This window comes from Paramormyrops kingsleyae, chromosome 21, assembly GCF_048594095.1.
Source record: "Paramormyrops kingsleyae isolate MSU_618 chromosome 21, PKINGS_0.4, whole genome shotgun sequence".
In the NCBI taxonomy this organism is placed as follows: Eukaryota; Metazoa; Chordata; class Actinopteri; order Osteoglossiformes; family Mormyridae; genus Paramormyrops; species Paramormyrops kingsleyae.
In genome coordinates, this window is record NC_132817.1 from 17,181,250 (window position 1) to 17,202,537 (window position 21,288).

Genomic DNA, 21,288 nt, shown 5'->3' on the forward strand with positions numbered 1-21,288 from the left:
CCCCCCACCATCACCACCAGCACTTCCCGCAGCAGCTTTAATGCTCCACAGAGACTACAAAGCTAACAGCCCCAGTATACATCTTACCTGCCCTTCCCATGTGTTTCCCTCCCCAGATGTTTTCAGTGACATGTGCAGCGCTGCCTTGACAGACACCGAGGAAGCTGATGAGAAATAAGCAGCAGGACCCTGGCTGGCCTATCAAACTTGAGGTCCTGTTTTGCCTTCTGCATAGTCCCCCTGCTGGACAAAGTGGAACTTGCAAGCACTAGGCTTTTCTGTAGCTGCTATACTCCTTTAAAAATCTTAAAGGACTACAAAACCCAGTGACCTATTAATGGCTCACTGATGCCTACAGATTGACTACAAGTCCCAGCTGTGCCTGCATTGCCATGTTCTCCAGCTCTGTAAAACATGGACATGCAACAGTGTCAACTGGCAGAATTCTGAAAGTAGATCTGACCTGCACTTTTCTTTTTTTACTCAGTAGCAATAGGAAATCTTTGCCATATATTATTAATCAAATTTTAGAATGGTAGTGGGCTGTTGGTGGATTTTAAACTTGGTAAAGCTGACTGGATTTTATATACAAAGATACTGTTCTCGTAACAACAATAACAGAAAAGCTGGACTAATTCTCAGTGCCAGTAATATGGTCCAAGTTGGGCCGGAATGTAATTCAGCTGTCAGCTTTAAAGCAAAAGAATGACTTTAAAATTACTGTCCTGCTGAACACTTTAAACGGAACGTTTAATACAATAGCTGCTTAATGGCATCCTTTCTCGAACACAAAGCTTTATAAATGCAGTATTAAATTAAAATTGTAATGTTTTAAATTCCATATTTTAAATTATACAGGAGCAGTTTTTCATCGTTGTGTAAGAAGTCACCATTGCTTGTAATAAACGTATCTATACTCAAATTGTGTTTCTTTTCTATGTATGATTAATCTCAGCCAGGTTGTTCTCCGTTTGACTATATCAGTGGTTACACATAAACAGCTCTATTACTGTCCTGCATTTTTAACAGTAAAGGATGTTTTTCTTTTTATTCTCTGCAGTATTTAAGATCATGACAATGACACTTTTTAGACATTTACTTTACGTAGAAAAAGGGTGAAATTGCATAAACCTGAACCACTCGAGAACAAACGGTTTTCTCTTTCCAGTTTGAATAAAACATTACAACAGTAAAACAAACACTGTTTCACATTGTAAAAATATTTAGTTCTGGAATTCTTCCTCTAAGTGAATCGGTGCACTGTTTCCCAATAGGGCAGTGAAAATGAATGGTAGTAATTATGTTTTAAACCTGTCTCCACTGTAGTTTATAGCAGTTGTTTTGTGCAAAACTACTGATTGCAGTGTGGGTATCAGCTGCATTTACTGAAGCATATTGAAAGGAATCCCATCTTTTTCAAGCACCCTGAATATAAAACTGATCACTTTCATGCTGTAATTTATAATTTCCCTTAACAAGGCCACTTTTCCCATCGATCCTCATTTTGGGGTAACTGGTAGCACTGGGGCAAAGAGTGTGGACTTTCATTCTTAAGGCTGGTAGTTGAAATCCCAGAATGGGTCTTGCCTTGTACCCTTTATTCCAATCAATATAACATCCCACTGTGTAAATGAGTTTTAAAAAGTGGCGTGCCTTGGATGCAGGAGGGGTCAAGTAATTTGTTCTGAGGACCACACAATCCTTTTGATGTGTGTATAGATTTTACAGTAACAGTTTTTAGAATTGCAATTGCAATTTAATGTATATAAAGATTTAATTTAAAACAATTTAAAAAGACGTTTCAGCCTTGGCCAAGTGTAAGAGTGCTTCTGGGGATCCACGTGCATCACACAGGCCTATGTATCCTAATTAAATTTTAATTCTATTATCTACTAATTTTAAACCACCTACTTTCCATCTATCGGCAACAGAATTTTGCTATGCCGACACATTTATCTAGACTGACAAGCAATTTTGCCCACCGATACTACTGGATAATCTCCTGGAATAATTATAGACTTGTGGACACACTCAAAGGTTCAACAGAAAAGCCCTTTTACGGCGCTCGCACCGTCGCGTTATGTTTACAACCATCCCCACGTGTGACTGCTTTAACTTAAGCCACTAATAGTGCAAACAAGTGGTTGAAAGAGTGATCAAATATAATTCAGGGTGACAACTTTGGTCAGCTGGTCGGCGTGAGATTTTCAATTCGAGACAAATCTGCACACACCATGTAACAGTTTTATTACTTTGTAAATAGTCTGGAGGGTTTGCAAACTACCCCAACGCTTTTGATGCAGCTAATTTTAGGTCTATGATGGAATAATATCGATTTGCCGTAAGGTTTCTTACGTGAGCGTGAAAGTCCGAAAGCGTGAGAGTCACGCCAGATGCGTGGGAGTTGGCAGCCCCGATGATAACATTACGTAAGTCACAGCTCTTAATATCACACATGGGTTAAAGTGGGGCGGACATTCAATCCCATGAAGAGTCGGAGCAGACAAAAACAGCGCACTTTACAAAACTAAAGCTTTTTTCGAATGAGTAAGCTTTATAATGCATTCAGGTAAATATGACGACTGCGCAAAGAGCGTCGCTATCACTACGAAGGATGCGTAGCGCTGCGCGAGGCATCAGTCGCATGACCATAAAAGCCGCGCTACTTGCGTAGAGCGCGCCGCCGCTTCTCCAATCGCGCCGCGAGCCCGATGGCTGCGCTGCTTTTGAATGTAGGTGCAGAGCAGCCGAAAATGACGGGCGACTGAGCGTCTGATTACACACCCTGCGACTTAACCGGGTACCGTCGGCCGCTCGGGGTCCTCGGCGTGGATTTAAAAAAGCTGCCAGGTTGTACGAAACGCCTTTTTATTCAGAATTAGTAACTTTGTATAACAGAGTGGTTGCTTTTTTTTTGGATGGAACATGACCGCTTTTGTCGGTCCAGTGTTTTGGTTAGTTATTTGGTCGGATACGTTCAAAACATTTAAAACAATTTAAGTGAGAACTTTTTAAAAGCAAATAATAGCGCAGAGAAAGACTGTTCTCGCACCCAGGTGTCTGCAGCTCTGCTTGTGTAGCTCCTTTAGGTGCACATGTTTCATATCCTTTACTACTGTAGTACCAAAACCTTCTCCTCTTTATTGACCCGCCTATGTTGGCTTTTTAATTAAAAAAAAAGCATAAATGAGTGCTACAAACTCACATTTTTACTGCTGACTCAGGTGTGCAGCCTGTGTTAGGAAGAGGGCACTTAGTTTAAGTTAAAACACACGCAGCTGATAATTTGGGATACAGTTTTCTAAACTTTTTATGTAGTAAATGCGGTTTTCCTCGTCAATCTAGTAATATTTTTTTCTATACCTAAATATTTATTCATACGTACGTAAATATTTATGCGTGTCAAGTCCAGCAATAAAACATAATACTGCGTAATGTTTGTTTTATGACTCTTTCAGTTTCGCTGATTTAGATCTGATCGTCGTCTTGCTGCAGTTTGCTGGTAGGTGTGTGTGTCTTAAAATTTGTTTAAATAATCAGCAATGTAAAATCAAAACGCATTTGTGCAAGCATTTGTTTTCGTTTATTTGAAACGAATTGCTCAGAAATGCAGGGCAGCGCGTGTCTGAACAAAAGTGTTTATTTGGTACCACGTAGTAGCGCGATAATTCAGTCACATAGATTTCTTTTTCTTCCCAAAAAAAAGAGGGGCTCTTTGAAATGGTTGATTGATCTTTGATGACCGAGGCTGTTTTGTGTTACTGAAGAAGGTTGACACCCCAGTGCCGGGACTCCGCTATGGCTGCTGTTGGTCCTGCGACTCTGGGCATTCCCCAGCATCTGCTGGCCGATTCCTCGGTTTATGACTCAAGGATGGCGGAAACGTCCAGAGAGAATTTGTTTCTGGTCTTGTCACCGGAAGATGCTGAATGTAAGTGAAATATTTACTGGGAAGAACCCAGGCCTTCTTAAGCTGGATCTTAAAGAAGAAACCAGTGGTGTTTTTACCCAAGCATCTAGATATTTGTAACCAGGGTTGCCTACTTTGGTGAGCTGGCTTGCGTGAGATTTTCAATTCGAGACAAGTCTGCGCACACATGCATATGAATTTACATGTATGTACGAGTTTTATTACCTTGTACTTTACCTAATATAGATTTGCCGTAAGATTTCTTGCATGAGCGTGAGAGCCTGAGAGTGTGTGTCAGGCCAGATGCGTGAGAGTTGGCAGCCCTTTTGTGACATTCACTCTATTTATCCAGTCTTCAGTGTTCTAATCTCTGTTTTGTAGATGTTCTGCCACAAGTTGCCAGAATTGTCCTCGTTGGAGAAGCAGGAGGTGATGAGAAACTGCTGAGAGCAGTGAAGGTACGAACCAGGCGAATCGCTGATTGTGCGCACTGTTTGTTTGCGTTATCGTAGCATGCATTGTCTGCCCCTTGACTGTATGCATTTATATAAGAGGGCAGAGGCCTCTCTTCCTGGTACACTGTCAACACACCCTTAATTCAGATGTTTGTAAATGAGCACATAGCATCGAGCACTGCCATCAAGCAGTACGTAATCACTTCAAGAGGTCCTTAGTAAAGCTATTTGAGAAATTGCAATGTGTGTACCTTTTGAGCATTTCATTCGGGGGGGGGGGGGGCAGTGAAGAGTGCAAACAAGTGTGTGGTATTTATAATGCGTTTATGGGCAGTTTTCTGTAGGTGAAGCATAGGGATGCATTGCTTCCTATTCTTTAAAAAATCTGTTTGCTTTTCACATTTACCTCTTGAAATTTAATTTTATTAATCCTTCTTATTTTTTTTTTGCTGATGTGATTCTTTAGAGCAGGGTTCCTCGGTGCCGGTCCTGGAGGACCAAAGTCCAGCACAGTTTGCTGATTTCCCTGCTGAGACGCCTTAAATCGGCCAATTACCAGGTTTGGCGGCTGTGTTTCAGCTGGGAAATCTGCACAGTGCGTTGGATTTCGGTCCTGCAGGACTGGAGCTGCAGAAGCCTGGTTTAGAGGCAAACGAGAGCGATTAGGGGCCGGCATTTTGGAAAGGGCACCATTTTATAATAAGTGGAATTGAGCTGACTGTGCCAGGGAGAGTGGAGTTTGACTGTAGGGTGGATGTTTCCCGCTGTTTGACTGCAGTGCTGAGGGCCAAACACTCTGCGCTCTGATAGGTTTAAGCAGAGCTGCCCGGCCCTGATATTTGACCAATCAAATATGTCCATTATGACAGCATATTAAAGCAGGGGTTGCCTTATTACCCTGAGGGCAGTACTCGTGATTACACACGTAATGAGGGCACCGGCACTAATTACACACCTTCTGCTCTGCCTCCATTGTACAACTCGTGCTGTTGCGACACTCCTCTTTTATTTACTTATGCTTTTATTTTTGTAGGGGGTTATTATGTGGGGAAGTATTTTTGATTGTATCTGTGCAGTTTTGCTGGCGGATGCCCCCCCCCCCCCTTTATTGAACTTTGTTGATCCTTTATATTATATTGCATCCTTTTGATTAGATTTAATACATCCCCCTCATTCCTTACATGTGGTACATAAACTACAGATTTCTGTCTGTAATACGCTGGGACACATCTAACTTGTGTATAACAAAAGCAAAATAGGCATGGATGTGATTCAAATGGTGAGCATGAAGACTTTCTGGAAAATATTTTGCAGTTCGGCCACCAATGGTGTTGAACTTCATGTTTTTATAAAAAAAAAAATATATATTCTCTTCACTTTGCATATTTGACTTTTTTTTTTTTTTTTTTTATTTAATTAGATGGGGGCTGTTTGTGAATTGAAGCAGTGTTGTTAATCCTTGGTTTCTGCAGGACATCCAGATAATGGAGGTCCCCGCGGTGAAGATTAATAGCCACGGACCGGGGGGTGGATCCGGCGAGAAGCTGATCAAATCCGTCGTTAATATGGTAGGCCGCTCCCTAATCCCCAGCCTCCCCTAACGCCGGAGCCCCTGCTCGGTAAGACGCCTTAATCGGGGCCGGTTTTCACGCGGCACGATGCCGTTTGAGACTCTGATCTCCCGTGACGGCACTATAATGCCCGACCTCTGTTTTGAGACGCTGCCGCTCAGAAGGAGCCGCTCAGGAGATGTGAGCCTGGGTGGGAAGCCGCTTGTCTACATTCATGAGATGCCTGGTGTGAGTTGTAGCCTCCCTGCTACTCAGCAACCTTGGGAAGTGGCTGCACTCCACTGGAATGCTTGGGCCCACGGGGCAAGGCTGGTGCTGCATTTTCCAGTGCAGAGCAGTGCACAGTCAGCTTCCTGCCCCGCCTCCGTCCCCCACCCCCACCTTACTTTAATGTTAATGTCTGCACAGGCCATTAATGGGCCCTATCTCAAGACGGACAATGCCAAGGAGTTTGGCGACGGCGAGAGTGCGGAGTTTGAGACCGTGTTCGTGCTGCGTGACTTCAAGTGCCTCGACTTTGACTATCTGTACAAGAACGACCACCGGATAGTGGGGCCCCCTGTCCTCCTCCACTGTGCAGCTAGAGAGGAGGTAAGAATCCTACGTCTTGTACTCGGGGATTGATGGGGCTAGTCATAGCAGTTATGAGGGGCGGCGTGGCGATCGCTACCTGCTTCTTGCCTTTTGCTCATCTGGAGACTGAACAAATTTCACTGCAGCGTTAATTGATTCCAAAGTTTCTTCAAATTGTTCCAGTGGAGCATATCAGTTACATCAGGGGTCTCTCTTTAAAATGGTGCACCTGTTCAGCTTGGCTAAAAAAAAGATGTCCATTTGGATCAGAACATTATGATGGGGCAGGAATGCTGGTGTTGAGCTGCCTGCTTTCATTGTGCTGGAAAGGTTTAGCTGTGACTCGATTGACCAGTCACCCAGCTATGTTGTGGGAGTTATACTTACAAAAAAATGTTGAGGGCAGAAGGAACAATGATTTGTTCTTAGAGATAACCAATCAGATTGTAGAGGAGGCGGGTCCAAACAACTAGAGGAGGCCAGACCAAGACATCTGATTGGTTGGTTTCACCTATAGTTGCTTGGACCCACCGCTATAATCTGATTAGTTATCTCCTGGAACCAATCATTTTTTCCTTCTGCTCTCAGAATATTTTTGCGTAAGTAAAAGTAAATAGGATAGTTAGCATGGCAGGCAAGTCTTTAAGGTGGCTGATGGATGAATAGGGGGTTAGGGTCAGTTGGTCTCAGCGCTGAAGGTGGGGGCCACGTTGTCACGGCCTCCCCTCTGTTGCAGCCCCTGCCCTTCAGCTCACGGCCGCTCTATTCGCCCACCATGCTGAACCTCTCGCTCTGTTTCACCGGCTTCCGCAAGAAGGACGAAGTCGTGAGTACGGTCCGGGTGGCACGATCGCACCAGTCCGACGTTTCAGACCCTCCACGGTGGCCCCCAGTCCCCAGGAGTGCATGTAAAGTGCTTCAAGGGAACCTTTAAGAGTAGACAAGTTCATATTTTTTTTCTTTTTTTAAATAAAGATGCACGGCTTAGGATTATTATGGTACACCAATTGAAGGATTAAGATGATGAACTTGGTTAAATTGTACATTTCCTCTTTACTGATTTTGTTTTTAGTTCTCTGCAAATTAGACTCTTTAAACTGCAATGAAATTGTGCAGACAATTTTTATTGAAGTCCCGACAAGCACAATAAAGCTTAATTTTGTAATCAGTCTCTGGGGGGGCGATTGTGCATGAAAGCAGCCTTATTGGACATCCTCTCTGCCCAGGTGGATCTGGTGAGCTTAGTCCATCACATGGGAGGAACCATTCGGAAGGATTTCAGTTCCAAAGTGACCCACCTGATCGCTCACTCCACCCACGGGGAGAAGTACAGGGTGAGCGGGTGTCGTGGTCGTCGTGACGATGCCGGTGTGCAGCAGGATTTCTGTCTCTTGCCGATTTCTCTCATCCTGATAGGTCATAGCCCTGCTTCCTCTCTGAGGTGTCTTTGGTTTCGGAAAAGGTGTTACGGGGCCGTTCTGGACTCGCTGTCTAATTCTCGATTTTCTGCCGTGGAAGTTCCTTCATTATCTTTCTGTGGTTTTTTAAACAAGACTTGGCTTGTCTGCGTTTTTTTTTTCTGGCAGCTGGCCGTGTGCATGGGCACCCCGATTCTCACCCCGGCCTGGATCCGTGCAGCCTGGGCACAGCGAAACGACGTGTAAGTACCAGGTCCCACCACCAGGGTACCGATAGCCCTACCTCAGTGCTTCTTGAATTTTCCAATTTTTTAGAAGCTAAACTTTTAGGTTTCTCATTTACCTTCTTCCCCAAACCTGCACTCCCGGTCTCCCGAAAGTGAATTCAACGCCGACGACGACGACTTTCGTTCCGAGTTCAAAGTCCCCCCTTTTCAAGACTGTGTGCTCAGTTTCCTGGGCTTCTCTGAGGAGGAGAAGACCAACATGGAGGAGAGGACTCTAAAGCATGGTAGGCCTTCGTGATGTCCTCCAGAAAACATCAGAGCCATGGGAGAATCTAAACCTTCAGCCTTTTCAGTCCTGAGTAACCTTTCAATTAAAGACTGATTTTTCACCTGAGTCTCCAGGTGTGGTAACTTATGCTCCCAGTAACGATCTGAGTGCTGCAATGCAAACTAAAACCTTTTGAGCCTTTGAGTACTAGCATTGCTCAAGTCAACATTTCACTCCATTTTGATTCTGCAGGCCTCGCTGCCATTTTTTTGCCCAATTTTGATACATCTGATGGACCTCTCGCTATGCTTTTCTTGCAAAGGTGGTGGTCACCTGGAGGTAGGTGACGAGCGCTGCACCCACGTGGTTGTGGAGGAGAACACCGTTAAGGAGCTCCCGTTCGAGCCGTCGAAGAAGCTGTACGTCGTGAAGCAGGAGGTAAAGTCCTTCACCCAACTTCCCTGCGATATCGTCACTGTCATTCCCGGAGACTCGCCTTGAGATGCTAACATGCTAACTTTTTTCCCCCACCCCCCACCCCCCACCCCCCACCTCGGCCCAGTGGTTCTGGGGAAGCATCCAGATGGATGCCAGAGCTGGCGAGTCCATGTACTTCTACGAGAAGGTGTGACTTCTGGCTGCAGACGCCGTGCATTTTTAAGGTCTTTCTGCTTGAAACCCTTGCAGGTGCAAACCCTTGAGATAATGCCGTTAGCTGCATAATTAGCATCAGGGGCGGTGAGGCAATTTTGAAAGGTGGGGAGCAGGTGGCATGCTGGGATTGATGCCAACCAGGTCAGGGGGGCGTGGTGCATGTGCCTCAGGTGTTTTCCGGAATTACACAAACGGTCTCCAGGTTCATCTCGGACTGATGTCAGCCAGACAGACTGGCCAGTTTAGCCGGACGGGTCTATTCCTCGCAGCCTGATGGTCCCGCCATGAAGAAGGCGGTGTCCCTGCTCTCGCTTTCCGCGCCTGCCTGCCCCCGCAAGAAACGGCGGCTCAAGGACACCCTGGCCCAGCTGACCAAGGAGACGGCGATGCCGTCCTTCCCACCGTGCAAGCGGCCATCCGCCGACCACTCGGGACCCGAAGGCCTGCTGCAGGACGTGTCCGACACCCCCGAGTCGGCTAGATCTCCTGGGGGTAGGTGCTGCCCTCTCAACTGTCTCATCTCCAGCCTCTCCAGAGTCTTGCCACTTCAGACCACCTCTCGCCGTTCTTGCACGACGAACGTGACGGAAAGGCGATCCCAGGGCTCATGCATTTCAGCTCGCTCCAGAGGAGTGGCTGCGCTGAGCAGGCCTTCAGTGAGAGGCACAGCTTGCTGTTCCCTGCTGATCTCAGAGTGTGTAGACGCAGTGGGCCGGCTTGCTCCCGCCACTTGATGGAAGTGCCTTAAAATCCCAGCAGGCAGAGGGGTGGATGAGATCATGCTTCTGGTCCATGATACCCGCCAAAAGTCGGCTGGTAGGAGCGGCTCAGTCGACCCCCCCCCCCCCCCCGCCACAGGCTGTTTAGCCCGGAGGCATCTCAGGAGGCTGTGATCGAGGGCTTTTGCTAACAGAGCCTCCCGCAGAGCGGGTTACGGAAGGGTTAGCCTTGATGGCCGAAAGAGACAACGTGTTAATCAGCAGCTTTTATGATACCGTGCTGTAATAGCGAGGCCTTCTGGAGGTCAGTTAAGACTGAGGATGCATCCTAACTCTCTAAGCCCAGTTCTGTGGTTCTGATGGTTCCTCCCTTGTTGCTGTGTTTACGTGAGGTCACTCAGTCGAGCTGTGCAGTCATTTATAGCCCCCCCCCCCATGGGCTGTGTGCTCAGGTTGGCTTTTGAGATCCTTTTAATTAGCAACTCATTTACACCTGGAAGAGCAGATGCAGGACTTTTCCTGCTTTGGTAATGACTTGCAAATAACAGCAGGAGCGACGTCCTGCCAGCGTCATGAGACCCGCAGCGTGTTGCTTCGTGTCCCGCGGTTTATGTAACGTAAAGTGTTAGAGCTGTCAGATTAAGTTCTGTGTGAATGAGTGAATGGCTGGTATTTGCTTATTGTGTGTGTGTGTGTGTGTGTGTGTGTGTGTGTGTGTGTGGTCTTTTCTTGTCTATATTGCATTGTATCGACCAAATACTTTGACATCATGATGGGGATCATTTTTCCTGTCCCCACAAGGAGAAGCTCAATTTTATGAAAATCTGTCCCTGCAATCAATTAAATTATAAATGCCAAAAGTCTTGTATTTTGTTTGTTTACTTATGGTTTAGGTTAGGGCTGGGTTGGGGTTAAGGTTGTCATTGTTGGGATTAGGGTTATGCCCAAAGAAATGATTGGACAGTCCCCACAAAGACATGAATACAAATGTTTTGTTTTTCCCCCCCCCCTCTCCCTCCACTTGGTGCTTGGGGTGGGGCCCTCACAGAGACCCAGAAGCCATCAAAGTGCATTGTGCCCCCCCCAAAGTTGTCTGCCCGGTGGCAGGTCTCAAGGGAGCTGTACCAGACCGAGAGCAACTACGTGGACATCCTGACGACCGTCCTACAGGTCTGTCCTAGACTGCCTTCCCTTCTGTTGTACCCGCACGTGATTGGGTTGGATGTCACATGACTCTTCTGCTATCAAAGCTCCTCCCCTCACCCCTTTGCTCCTATTTCCCCTCCACTAATTTAGATTCTAGTAGTTTCCTAGATGTTTGTGTTTATAAATTAACAACCATCAGCCAAAGTTGTAGGGCCACCACTTGTTTGAAATTTGTGGGGTTTTTTTTAAGCTGTTCAAACATCCTCTCGAGAAAGGAGGACTCGTCGGTGGTCCAATTCTCGCCCAGGGGGAGATAAAGACTATTTTTGGCAGCATTCCTGACATATATGAAGTTCACACAAGAATAAAAGTAAAAATCTAATTTAATTTTTACTTACATTTTTCAGTGCAGTGTGTGTGTGTGTGTGTGTGTGTGTGTATTTTTTTTATGATAAATTGCCCTAATTTAACTTGTAGGCTGATTTGGAGGATCTTGTGATGAACTGGTCAGAAGACAGAAGCGTCGGGAATGTGATTCTGAAATATGTAAGTATGCTCGTTATCCATTTCTCCGTAACTTTATTTTTTTCTTTTCTTTCACACAGATTCTAAAGTGTGTGTGTTTGTGTCTTAGTCCAGAGACCTGATAAGAGCCTACCCCCAGTTTATAAACTTCTTGGAAATGAGCAAGGACACTATAGTGAGATGCGAGAAGACGAAACCGAGGTTCCACGCATTCCTGAAGGTAGGGCCACTCCCTTGGTGGGGTCCTACGAGTGTTCAGCCCTTTGACCAAAAGAATGCCTGTTCAGAAAGGGATAGCAGTTAGTCTCACTGCCTGCGAAACTTTGCCGTCAATGGGGTCCAAATCCAACGCCAGAATTTTTACTGGCAAAGAGTGCTGCCCAATTCTCAATATGCTCGCTCACATGCTACAACTCGCACTTTTGTTCGCTTGCAGATAATCAGCTTTCGGGTTGTTTCCAGCTCCACGCGGGTCAGTTCCTGCCAGTTACATTCAAATTAGAAGTTGCTGAGTTTTGTCGCATAATGTGAAAGTAACATTATTTTTGTAATGGATATGTGTAGATTGGCTGCGTTATAAGTATTTAGTTCAAAAACTTGTTCAAGTCTTTCAAAGATACAGAATTTTTTATTTTTATTTTTTTTACAAGATAGGATGCCCCCCCACAGATTTGGTACATGGTGTAGGGAAGGGGGGGGGGGGAAAGTCCCCAAAGAAATGGGAAACCATGACAGATAATGAACCATTAAAAATCTGGCTTATTAAATGTAGTAGGAAGCATTGGTGGCTGGCGGTAATGTGCAGTAATGGGTGAGTTTTTTTTTTTTTGTTTTTTTTTAAGCTAGCATTTCGCCCCCGTGGTTCTCAGCCAGTGAGGAACCGGCCCTAAGGGAGTCGTGCTCTTGGGGACAGCAGCCCCCTCTTGTATGGGGAAATTGCTTGAGGTTTTGCAGCTTCGCTGGCCTGTGCGCCGTTTAAACGTCTAGAACGTACTGATTTCCGGCCACCTGCTTGTGTGGGAAACTCCTGCTGCTGCTTTGCGTGTCACAGATCAACCAGGCGAAAGCGGAATGCGGGCGGCAGACGCTGGTGGAGCTGCTGATCCGGCCCGTGCAGCGGCTGCCGAGCATGGCGCTGCTGCTCAACGGTAAGGCGCCGCGCCGCGGGTTGCAGGGACGCTGGGATACCAATGTAGCGATAAACAGTGAAAAGACCCCCCCCCCCCCCCCCAGATATAAGGAAGCACACCTCAGAGAGTAACCCTGATAAAGTCACTCTGGGAAAAGCTATCGAATCGCTCAAGGAAGTATTGGCGTAAGTAGTGGTTACTTTTTATCTGTATTAAGCTATTCAGTTAACCAACGTGTGCGTCTGATAATGTGTGTGATTATTTTTTTTAAGGCACATTAACGAGGACAAGAGGAAAACGGAAGGACAGAAACAGATCTTCGACGTAGTTTACGAAGTTGATGGCTGTCCGGTAAGGCTCTTACTACCCTGCTGAATTGCTGTGTGTTTTATTATTATTTTTTTTTCTTCCTTCCATTTTTCCGTACATTTCTGAGCCAAAACGCAAACGTGCTGAAATACTGCTTCACTCGCTGCGGCGAAGTACTTAAATCTCCCTTTCGGGAGGGTCCCGCGGCGGACCCCACGTACACAGCCCTGCGCGTCCTGCATTTGAGCGACACTCTGGCTTATCTGCTCTGAGATTTATGGCGCTCTCGCGCCGCTCACCGCCATGGCACGAGTGACTGAATGTGGGCATGTCCGCGGTGATTCGGCGGGAGCGTCTTGTTGCGGCGTGCCAGTCGGGAGGATGGGTGGCCCCCAATGGTGACGGTGCAGCCCTGAACGCTGCCACCTGCGCATTATAGCCCTGCAGTAATTAAGGACTCCTTGTGCATTTCTGTTCGTTGTCACTAATGGTGACTTTCTAAATCCTCTGTTAATCTGTCTCTCCCTGCCCAGGCCAACCTCCTGTCTTCTCATCGAACTCTGGTCCACAGGATGGAGACCATCGCACTGGGTGAACACCCCTGCGATCGCGGGGATCACGTCACGCTCTTCCTCTTCAACGACTGTCTCGAGGTGACGTGGGGGCGGCAGCACCTGCGACCTGTGGATTCAATTAAGCTTTTTTTGGGATTATGGGGGGTTTCTTATAATCGATACTTTGCAGGATGCTTTTACTAAATCGGAGGCAGTTCTACGTTTTGTACTCTAGGTGTTCTGTTTATAATTTTCATATAATCATTTTTAATAATTATAAACTTAGCTCATGGGTTCCCAAAGTTTCCAGCCCTCGACTTCCAAAATTAGAGTACTAGAGACTCGTGACCCAACTGGGGGGGGGGGGAACCCTTGGTAGATTACATCAGCTGAGTGTTGTTACAGTAGAAATGGAATACATTTTTTTTTTCCAAGTTTTCAAATTTCTTAAACATATTCTATTTATTGTCTTACGGCCGACACTTTGGGAACCCCCCTATCCTGAATATAGCCCTGGCTGCTGACCATGGTGCGAGAATTCAATTAAATTAACTTGGGGGGTGGTCGGGGGTGACTGCTTAAGGTTTGGTCACGTTATTCACCAGCTAGCTTTGATACTGTGTGGCGCAAAGGCTTGTTTTTCCAGGTGATTCCTGTGTTTCCCATGGTGAAGGGAAGATGCTCGCATTTTAACCGTCGCATTTTAAATCTATCCCAGCTCGCTCTTCTGAAGCGGAAGCTGCAGTCTCGTTTTTAGCGTCCGCACACTTGTTCCGGTACCAGCTCACCCTTGCCTGCTTTTAGATTTGGGTGCCTTTCTGCCTAAGATGCTTAAAGTGCACTTTTTATTTGTGGCAAGCAAGCGCAGCAGTGTTTATGAAAATGAATTATTTATGCGAAGCGCATTAAAGCTGCTGACGGCACTTATTACTGGTTCGCTCATTAGCGGTGGGTCGCATTAGCCGGGATTTGGCAATCAAACCCCGAATCTTAAGCCTACTGATTCAAGGATGCCGGACCAGCTTGATAATGAGGGGGGGAGGGGGATAGAAACCAGCGGGTTTTCTCAATTATTTATCGATCTTTTTTTTTTAAAATATTTTTATCTGCACCTCCTTTTTTATAATATCCCTCCTATTTTAAAACTTTCATTCTGGACTAGGGGCCTGCAGTTAGCGGCCTGCAGTTAGCGGCCTGCTAATGGACCGGAGCGTTTACCGTCAGTTCTGTCGTACTTTTAATGTCTTCGCTCTTGGCCAGCCTCCCTACCGGCCCCTGGTTGACGTTCTGCGGGAGCTGAAAGTTAACATCAACTCCAATATCGTTTCCAGATCGCGAGGAAGCGCAACAAGGCGATGGCGACGTTTAAGGGTCCGCTGGGTCCCATGCGGCCCCCAGCCACGCTGAAGCATGTCGCCCTCATGCCTCTCTCCCAAATCCGGAGGGTTCTGGACCTGCAGGAGACTGAGGGTGAGCACCCTTTCAGCGTGAATTAGTGATGATCGCTGAGAGGGGGGGTGGGCTGGGCTGGGGTGGGGTGGTCCAAGGCTGGGTCCCGGCTTGCCGTGAAACCCACTCCTCTAGAGCTTAGCAAATGGAGCTGAGCTGATTCAATCAGGACGCTGATGTAGTGGAGTCAGGTGGAGACCCCAGCTGGAACAAAAGGCTGAAATTACCGAACCCCCCCCCCCCCAGGACCTGGGCTGAAGAGCCTCACTCCAGATTGTCGCTCTTGTTTTCCATCCCGCCGAGGTCTCAAGGTATCAGATCTCGGGCAGAAAGGCCGTGAGCGTTTTATTCCCTGACGCGGGCGTGGCTTTTAAGTTTGATTACCATAACGATGAATAGCAACTTGATGAAGCGACGCCTTTTAAAACGCGTTAAATCGTTTTCTTTTCCCCTGATGTCATTTGAGAAACGGTAACCAGCCTGTCTGTGAAAGCTGGGTAGATGGTAGCCACGCTCAGATGAGAGAAGTGTCAACAGTCTGCACAGAAAAAAAAATAAAAAATCCGTAGTTCATGTTGTAGGAGAATCGAAATGACCACATATCTGGGAAAATCTCTCTGCCTTAGTTCTTTCTGCTTTGTATTCCAGTATAAATGAGGGCCTTCTGTGAAAAGCTTCCATTTTTATGAATGCAATGAGAATGAAACCCCCCCCCCCAGCACCACCCTTGTATGTGATTGGCTGAATGTCGGTCTGTCTTGGGAGCAGACTGCCTGCATGCTTTTGCCCTGGTGGTGCACCAGCCCACGGAGCAGGACTACCAATTGTTCAGCTTCCAGATCGCGGCTGAGGACATGGACAAGACGGCCTGGCTGAGAACGCTCTGCCGACATGTGGCCGACACCATCTGTAAGGCTGATGCGGTAAGTGCGCCTCCTACTGGATTTAAGTTTAATTATTTGTTTAACAGATGCTCAGATCCGGGGTAGCCAACAGTGATTACAGACTGAACACCAACTGCTGTAGCAGTGCAAGGGTTGTCTGGTAGTCATGACTATGACACGGTGGAATTCATTTGGTTATGATATAAACGACAAAGGGTTTAAACTCGAATTGGCGTTTTTTTTTCGCTATGGGACTATGGAGTATGACTAATTTGGCTGGAAGTCCCCCCTCCCACTTTTGTTTAATTTAAATGAAACTTTCCCAACTAAATGACCTCAGCTTGCCAGTCCGCAAAGGATATTACAGAACATGGAGTGTATCCATAATGTCCACAGGGAATATTCTCAATGTATCGTTATATGCTACTATTGATTTTATTATATAAAAAAAAAAAATTGTCACACTTTTCAGATGCGGGTCAGAGCTGCAGCCACTTTGTAATCAACGCCTAAAATGTTTCACAGTAGGTCTGATTTAAGAAAAGGAAAGTTGCTCCTAATGGCAAAATGTTTTGCAATACAAAATTTAGTGATTTATCATCACGGAGATTTATCACCATCCTGCAGGTGTGCTGCCGGCATGGATTCGTCCACTGGGTGGCGACGTGGCCATTGAATCTAATTTTTACTGTCCTTTCAATAGCAACTCTTTATATACTGTATAAATACTTACATGGGTTTTACATTCTAATGTTCTGTAGGAAGATCTAATTCACTACACCGATCCTGAATCGATCCAAGTGAACACAAAGGACATGGACAGCACCTTGAGTCGGGCATCCAGAGCCATCAAGAAGAAGGTGACGAGTCCTAGATGAAGATGAGCGTTTCATAATGACATAACTAACGATGAATCTGTGTAGAGCTAATAGGAAATCCGGAGAGTAGCCGTGATTGGCTGTTACCGTATCACTCTGCTGCTGTGGTAATGGTGTGCTCTCTTAACCCGGAGCTGACTGTGTGGACTGGGGTGCTTTCAGGTGACCCGGGCCTTCTCCTTCACCAAGACGCCCAAGCGTGTGATCCAGAGGGCCGTGATGTGCTCCAGCGTCCTGCATGACCCGGAGCACGGCGCCCACTTGGACGGCCACGCCACGCTTACTGTGGGTTGATGTGTCTGCATCCGACTAGCGCTTCATTTATTTCTCGAGGGAAAAGTTCCCGTAGATTTTTAAGAACAGAATCTGCTGCCTTCCCAGTGTTTGGGTCTGTGGATAGAAATGTATTCATTGTGGTGTTGGAGTCAATAAGAAAAGCCTGGGGACAGAAGTTCAAACATGCGTCTGCATGGTTTAATGCACGAGTGCATTTTATGTGACCCTGTCTTTCCTGTGCCGACTTATTTGTAATTGTGCTTGAGCAGAATACAATCAAATTTGAGTATTATTTTCCTTTTAACACGAACGTAGACTGACGGCATTTTTTGCCAGCGCACCTCTTCCGGCGCTGGCTCTTACTCTCGCCTGGATCTTAGCGGCTTTGTGCCGCTATTTCACTTTTATTTATTTGGCTTGTGAAGTTGCAAAGGTGGTGGGGAGGTTAAGTGGCTTTTTAAAAATTTTCTTTACATGAAGTATCTCTGTTAATCTCCACACTGCACCTCAGCGGCAGTCCTGTTCTATGCTGCCCTGATCCTTAACGCTGACATTGAGCAGTCTTGGTGCTTAGGTCCTAGTCCCGAAGTGCTTACACCTCTGGAGCACACGGTAGACCCAAGGCACAGTGATTAGTCACCTTTTTTTCTTTTCCTTCCTGTTCTCTTGAGCACCCCCTAATGGAGCTTCCTGGAATTACTTAAGCAGCTTTGCATTGAATGCCCCTTCCTACACCCAGTGCTGCATCCTTATTGCTGGCTGTTGTCACTGATGCTTGCTAAATGAGGGGGGGGGGGGGGGGGTCATGTATGCTGGGCTTTGTACTGCAATACGCCATAGCCAACGCGCACATGCTGCATTGAATTAATATAAAATGAATAACAATACAGCAGATATTGGTCTACAGAAGTGCAAAGGTTGAAATGCTGCCTTTCGGGGGGGCACGCTCACACCAAGCTCCTTATGATTTTACTTTGGGGAATAGTTTTTATAAGTGGTGCAAATCCGCTGTCAACGGTAACCTCAGCTTTGAATGTTTGTCTGTCACCATTCTATGATTGGAGCACATGCAGGGGTGGGACCACTGGTCGCAGCTGAAAGCTGATTGGCCCTTGGAGAGCCCTGCCCCCTATCACTCACCAATCCTAAACATATTTCCTAATAAGGTCGGCCCCTTTGTATGAATGATGACTCCTCCCCCTAAAAAAAAAATCCTACATTCGCCCTTGCCTATGATGCCCATGATTTTGCCAACCTAATATCTAGCTATTAACAATTGCCAAGCAGGATGTTGTTGTGTTGGCCACATGTATATTTCACACGTCAACCACAAAGAATCATAACCTGCTACAGATCAGCACCATCCTGTTCTTTTAAGCATTTTTTTTTTTTCCTGCCAGATTAATTTTGTAGGCAGTCAAGCTTAGAGTAATGACTATACAGTACTATACAACGTGTAGCATACATATCAAATTGACTTTCTGAAAGTCCCCAGACAAAGGGATTCCGCAGGTAATGCTGGATTTGTTGACTGCCGTGTGTTGCTGTTTACACGAGATTGTGTGTGAATATCTTTTATAAGCTGCTGTCCCCTCTCCGCAGGGCCTCCATTCCCCTTCTCTGGGTGACCTGCCGTCCTCCTTTGAAAGGAAGTGCATGGCGTTCAGCAGATCCACCAGCCACCTGCTGTGACGGCCGTGAAATTCAGCTGCTAAAAAACCTCCTCGCAGAACATGAGACGCTTCTCCGAAACTGCATCTTCATGCAGGTGTTTAATTCACCTCAAGGGTGTGTGTGTGTGTGTGTGTGTGTGTGTGTGTGTGTCTCTCTTTGTCCAAGACCCGTAATGTCTTTTTTTTTTTTTCCTTTTTATGTATATAATCTTCGTATTGGTTGGTTGTTGGAACGGTGCTGCTGTTTTGTATTAACGTAATTTGTGTCCTGTTGCTGTTTTTAAAACACTCAGACTTCTGTTAATCTCAGTGGCGTCTTTGTGTAATGGTGACTGTCAGCCAGGGACTTCTATGTGTACTATGTACTTTATTCCTTTTATCATGGTCTAATAACGGACTAATTTTAGCAGTTGCATGCTTTCAAGCAAATAAAGAGCTTTATGGCATGTTGTTGATGCTTATTCTGGCCAGACAGGTTCATTAAACACCCCCCCCCCCCCCCCCCCACGCTTCTCCACATACACACATTTGATCAGAATAATTACCATGTGTCCAGGCTGCAGTCCATGCTTCCTTTGGTCTGTCTGGGGCCTCCACTCTATCTGGGAAAAGCGGTGTTATCGAGCATCGATGCATCAGCATGAATTTCACTACCATGAATCTACAGCTATTGGTGCATCCTGGAAGAAGGTGGGATAGTGTCATTTTCAAGATGGAGAAAGGTCAGTAGAAGGTAGGCTTGACCTTTTCCACAGAAATAAGAATTGGGCTGCTGATGTATAAATCCCTATCAGGTTATGCTGGTGGAGATACTTCTATGAAGTTCCTTTTATTTTTCCCTTCAGATTCTCTCTGCACTGCTTAATATTGCTGACGTTGTGAATATTGGGGATTACGTTCTTCTACCATAGGCGATAAACTTGTTGGGATGCAACACTTGCATGAATCTGTATCTCGCGCTTGGTTGAATGTTGCCAGATGGTCAGTCGAGTGCCCTGGTTTTCACCTTCAGATCTTTTGAGTTATTTGACGTGATGCACTGTTATTGCCTTGCTATTGAATGACTTGTAACACAGTAAATGCTACCACACAAATCTGAGTATGTGATTAGCTTTTGTATTAGAATCCTTTTTTGTATTACTCTATGGTTTCCAAAGGATTTTCCCTACTGCTTATAATTTTATCTAAAACATGACAAGAATGTAATTTTTTTTATGAGGCGGCAGGATGAAGGCCTCTACTGTAAGATGCTATTTCAGAGATGCTAGTTCCTCCTTGTGATACGTCCAGTTGCATTCTAGATTAATTAGAATGAGGAGGAATTAAGTTTCTGTATTTTTTTTTTACTTCCATTTTGATAGCTAAATACAAAAATTAAGTAAAAATGCAAGGGTACGTTGTTGAGCAGAGAATGTTCTACGAGATGTCAGTACAACAATTATAGAAACATTATTAAAAATTCTGCAATGATCAGTGGAAGTGAAGTGCTGACTGTATATGCACTTGTTTCTCCTTTGGACCTTAAAATTCAGTGCTGCTTCTCTCCTAATGGTCTACATCTGTCTTAGGTTGTTGGGTGGTTTTTTTTTTTTTTTGCAAATGGATGGAAAGATAACTATGGCTGTCATTTTTACGGAGAGCACTGTGGTGCTTTCCGGACCCCCTCATTGTTGCTGTTGTTGTGACTGCGTGGTGAAAGTGCTGCTGCGTTTGCAGCCACATCAGGCTGAAAGAACGTGATCGTTTGGAAAAAGGTCTATATCAGGGCTGTTCAAATCGGTCCTCAAGGCCTGGGCCCTGCTGATCTTCCAGCCTTCCTTTATCTGTGAAGCCTCTGACCAATCAGAATCAGTAATTATTAAACTGCCGGGGTGAACTGAAAACCAGGCCTGGATTTGGAATCGAGGGCCAGATTTGAATAGGGGCTCTATATGACGCTCCGTTTTTGAAAACTTCATGTGATGTTTGTCATTCTGCATGTGTTCCTGCTTGCTGTAACAGAAATGATCGTAAAGGTCTGTATGTTACTCCAGCCCAGTGCTTGTTCTCAAGAGAAAGATATCGAGAACATCGTGTTTTTAAGTGCAGAGCATAGTTCAGTATTACAATATGAAATATACACAATACAATATAGATATCCAATGGTGTATAACATGTGTGTATATAGTGTGGTAGTGCATGCTTGGAAATGACAGAATTGGTAAATGTTGTATGAAGAAATAAATTTAGAATAGGTAGAGACTAGGACAGGGGTCTCCAACTCCGGTCCTGCAGAGCTACTATCCAGTAGGTTTTCTATCCTACCCGGCTTCTGATGAGCCACACCTGTTCTCGGGTAAATACCAGGGTCAGGTGTGGCTCATCAGAGTAGAATAGAAAACCTACTGGATAGTAGCTCTCCAGGACCGGAGTTGGAGGCCCCTGGACTAGGACAACATAGTGGTAAGTGGACGGAACTTTTGTCTCACACCTCCAGGGTTGTGGGTCGGAATCCTCCTCCTGCTGTGAGTTTGCATGTTCTCCCTATGTCACACGGGTTTCTGGGTATTCCAATTTTCTCCCATAACCCTAATACATGTAGTTTAGGCTAAATGGTGTCTCTAAACCAGCGTTACCCAACCCGGTCCGGGGGAACGCCCAGACAGTCCACATCTTTGCTCCCTCCCAGC

General features: G+C 45.8%; 2 protein-coding genes across 18 annotated transcripts in view; both read left to right on the forward strand.

The window, feature by feature from the left end:
- LOC111854661 (guanine nucleotide exchange factor DBS) overlaps window positions 1-922 on the forward strand; it is a 49,902-nt gene extending 48,980 nt beyond the window's left edge. For all 7 annotated transcript variants that reach the window (XM_072704001.1, XM_023832870.2, XM_072704002.1 and 4 more), the window contains one exon: window positions 117-922. In XM_072704001.1, coding sequence (XP_072560102.1) covers window positions 117-178 — 62 coding nt within the window. In that variant the 3' untranslated portion in view covers window positions 179-922. The remainder of the gene's footprint in view (window positions 1-116) is intronic.
- Window positions 923-2,372: 1,450 nt separating this feature from the next.
- On the forward strand, window positions 2,373-19,065 carry LOC111854658 (protein ECT2-like). 11 transcript variants are annotated; one of them, XM_023832865.2, is made up of 26 exons: window positions 2,409-2,429; window positions 3,459-3,502; window positions 3,768-3,931; window positions 4,292-4,368; window positions 5,838-5,933; window positions 6,345-6,527; window positions 7,246-7,335; window positions 7,736-7,843; window positions 8,096-8,169; window positions 8,308-8,438; window positions 8,745-8,860; window positions 8,985-9,047; window positions 9,346-9,568; window positions 10,844-10,965; window positions 11,192-11,311; window positions 11,419-11,487; window positions 11,576-11,686; window positions 12,518-12,614; window positions 12,700-12,781; window positions 12,869-12,947; window positions 13,439-13,558; window positions 14,791-14,929; window positions 15,677-15,831; window positions 16,554-16,652; window positions 16,833-16,955; window positions 18,549-19,065. In XM_023832865.2, the coding sequence occupies exons 3-26, from the start codon at window positions 3,799-3,801 to the stop codon at window positions 18,636-18,638; spliced, it is 2,700 nt and encodes an 899-aa protein (XP_023688633.1). In that variant the 5' UTR covers window positions 2,409-2,429; window positions 3,459-3,502; window positions 3,768-3,798; the 3' UTR covers window positions 18,639-19,065. The 11 variants fall into 11 exon arrangements, with proteins under 11 accessions (XP_023688635.1, XP_023688636.1, XP_023688633.1 ...); XM_023832858.2 differs by lacking the exon at window positions 2,409-2,429 and adding an exon at window positions 2,529-2,569 and having other exon boundaries at window positions 3,459-3,506; XM_023832866.2 differs by lacking the exon at window positions 2,409-2,429 and adding an exon at window positions 2,548-2,569.
- Window positions 19,066-21,288: the final 2,223 nt, after the last annotated feature.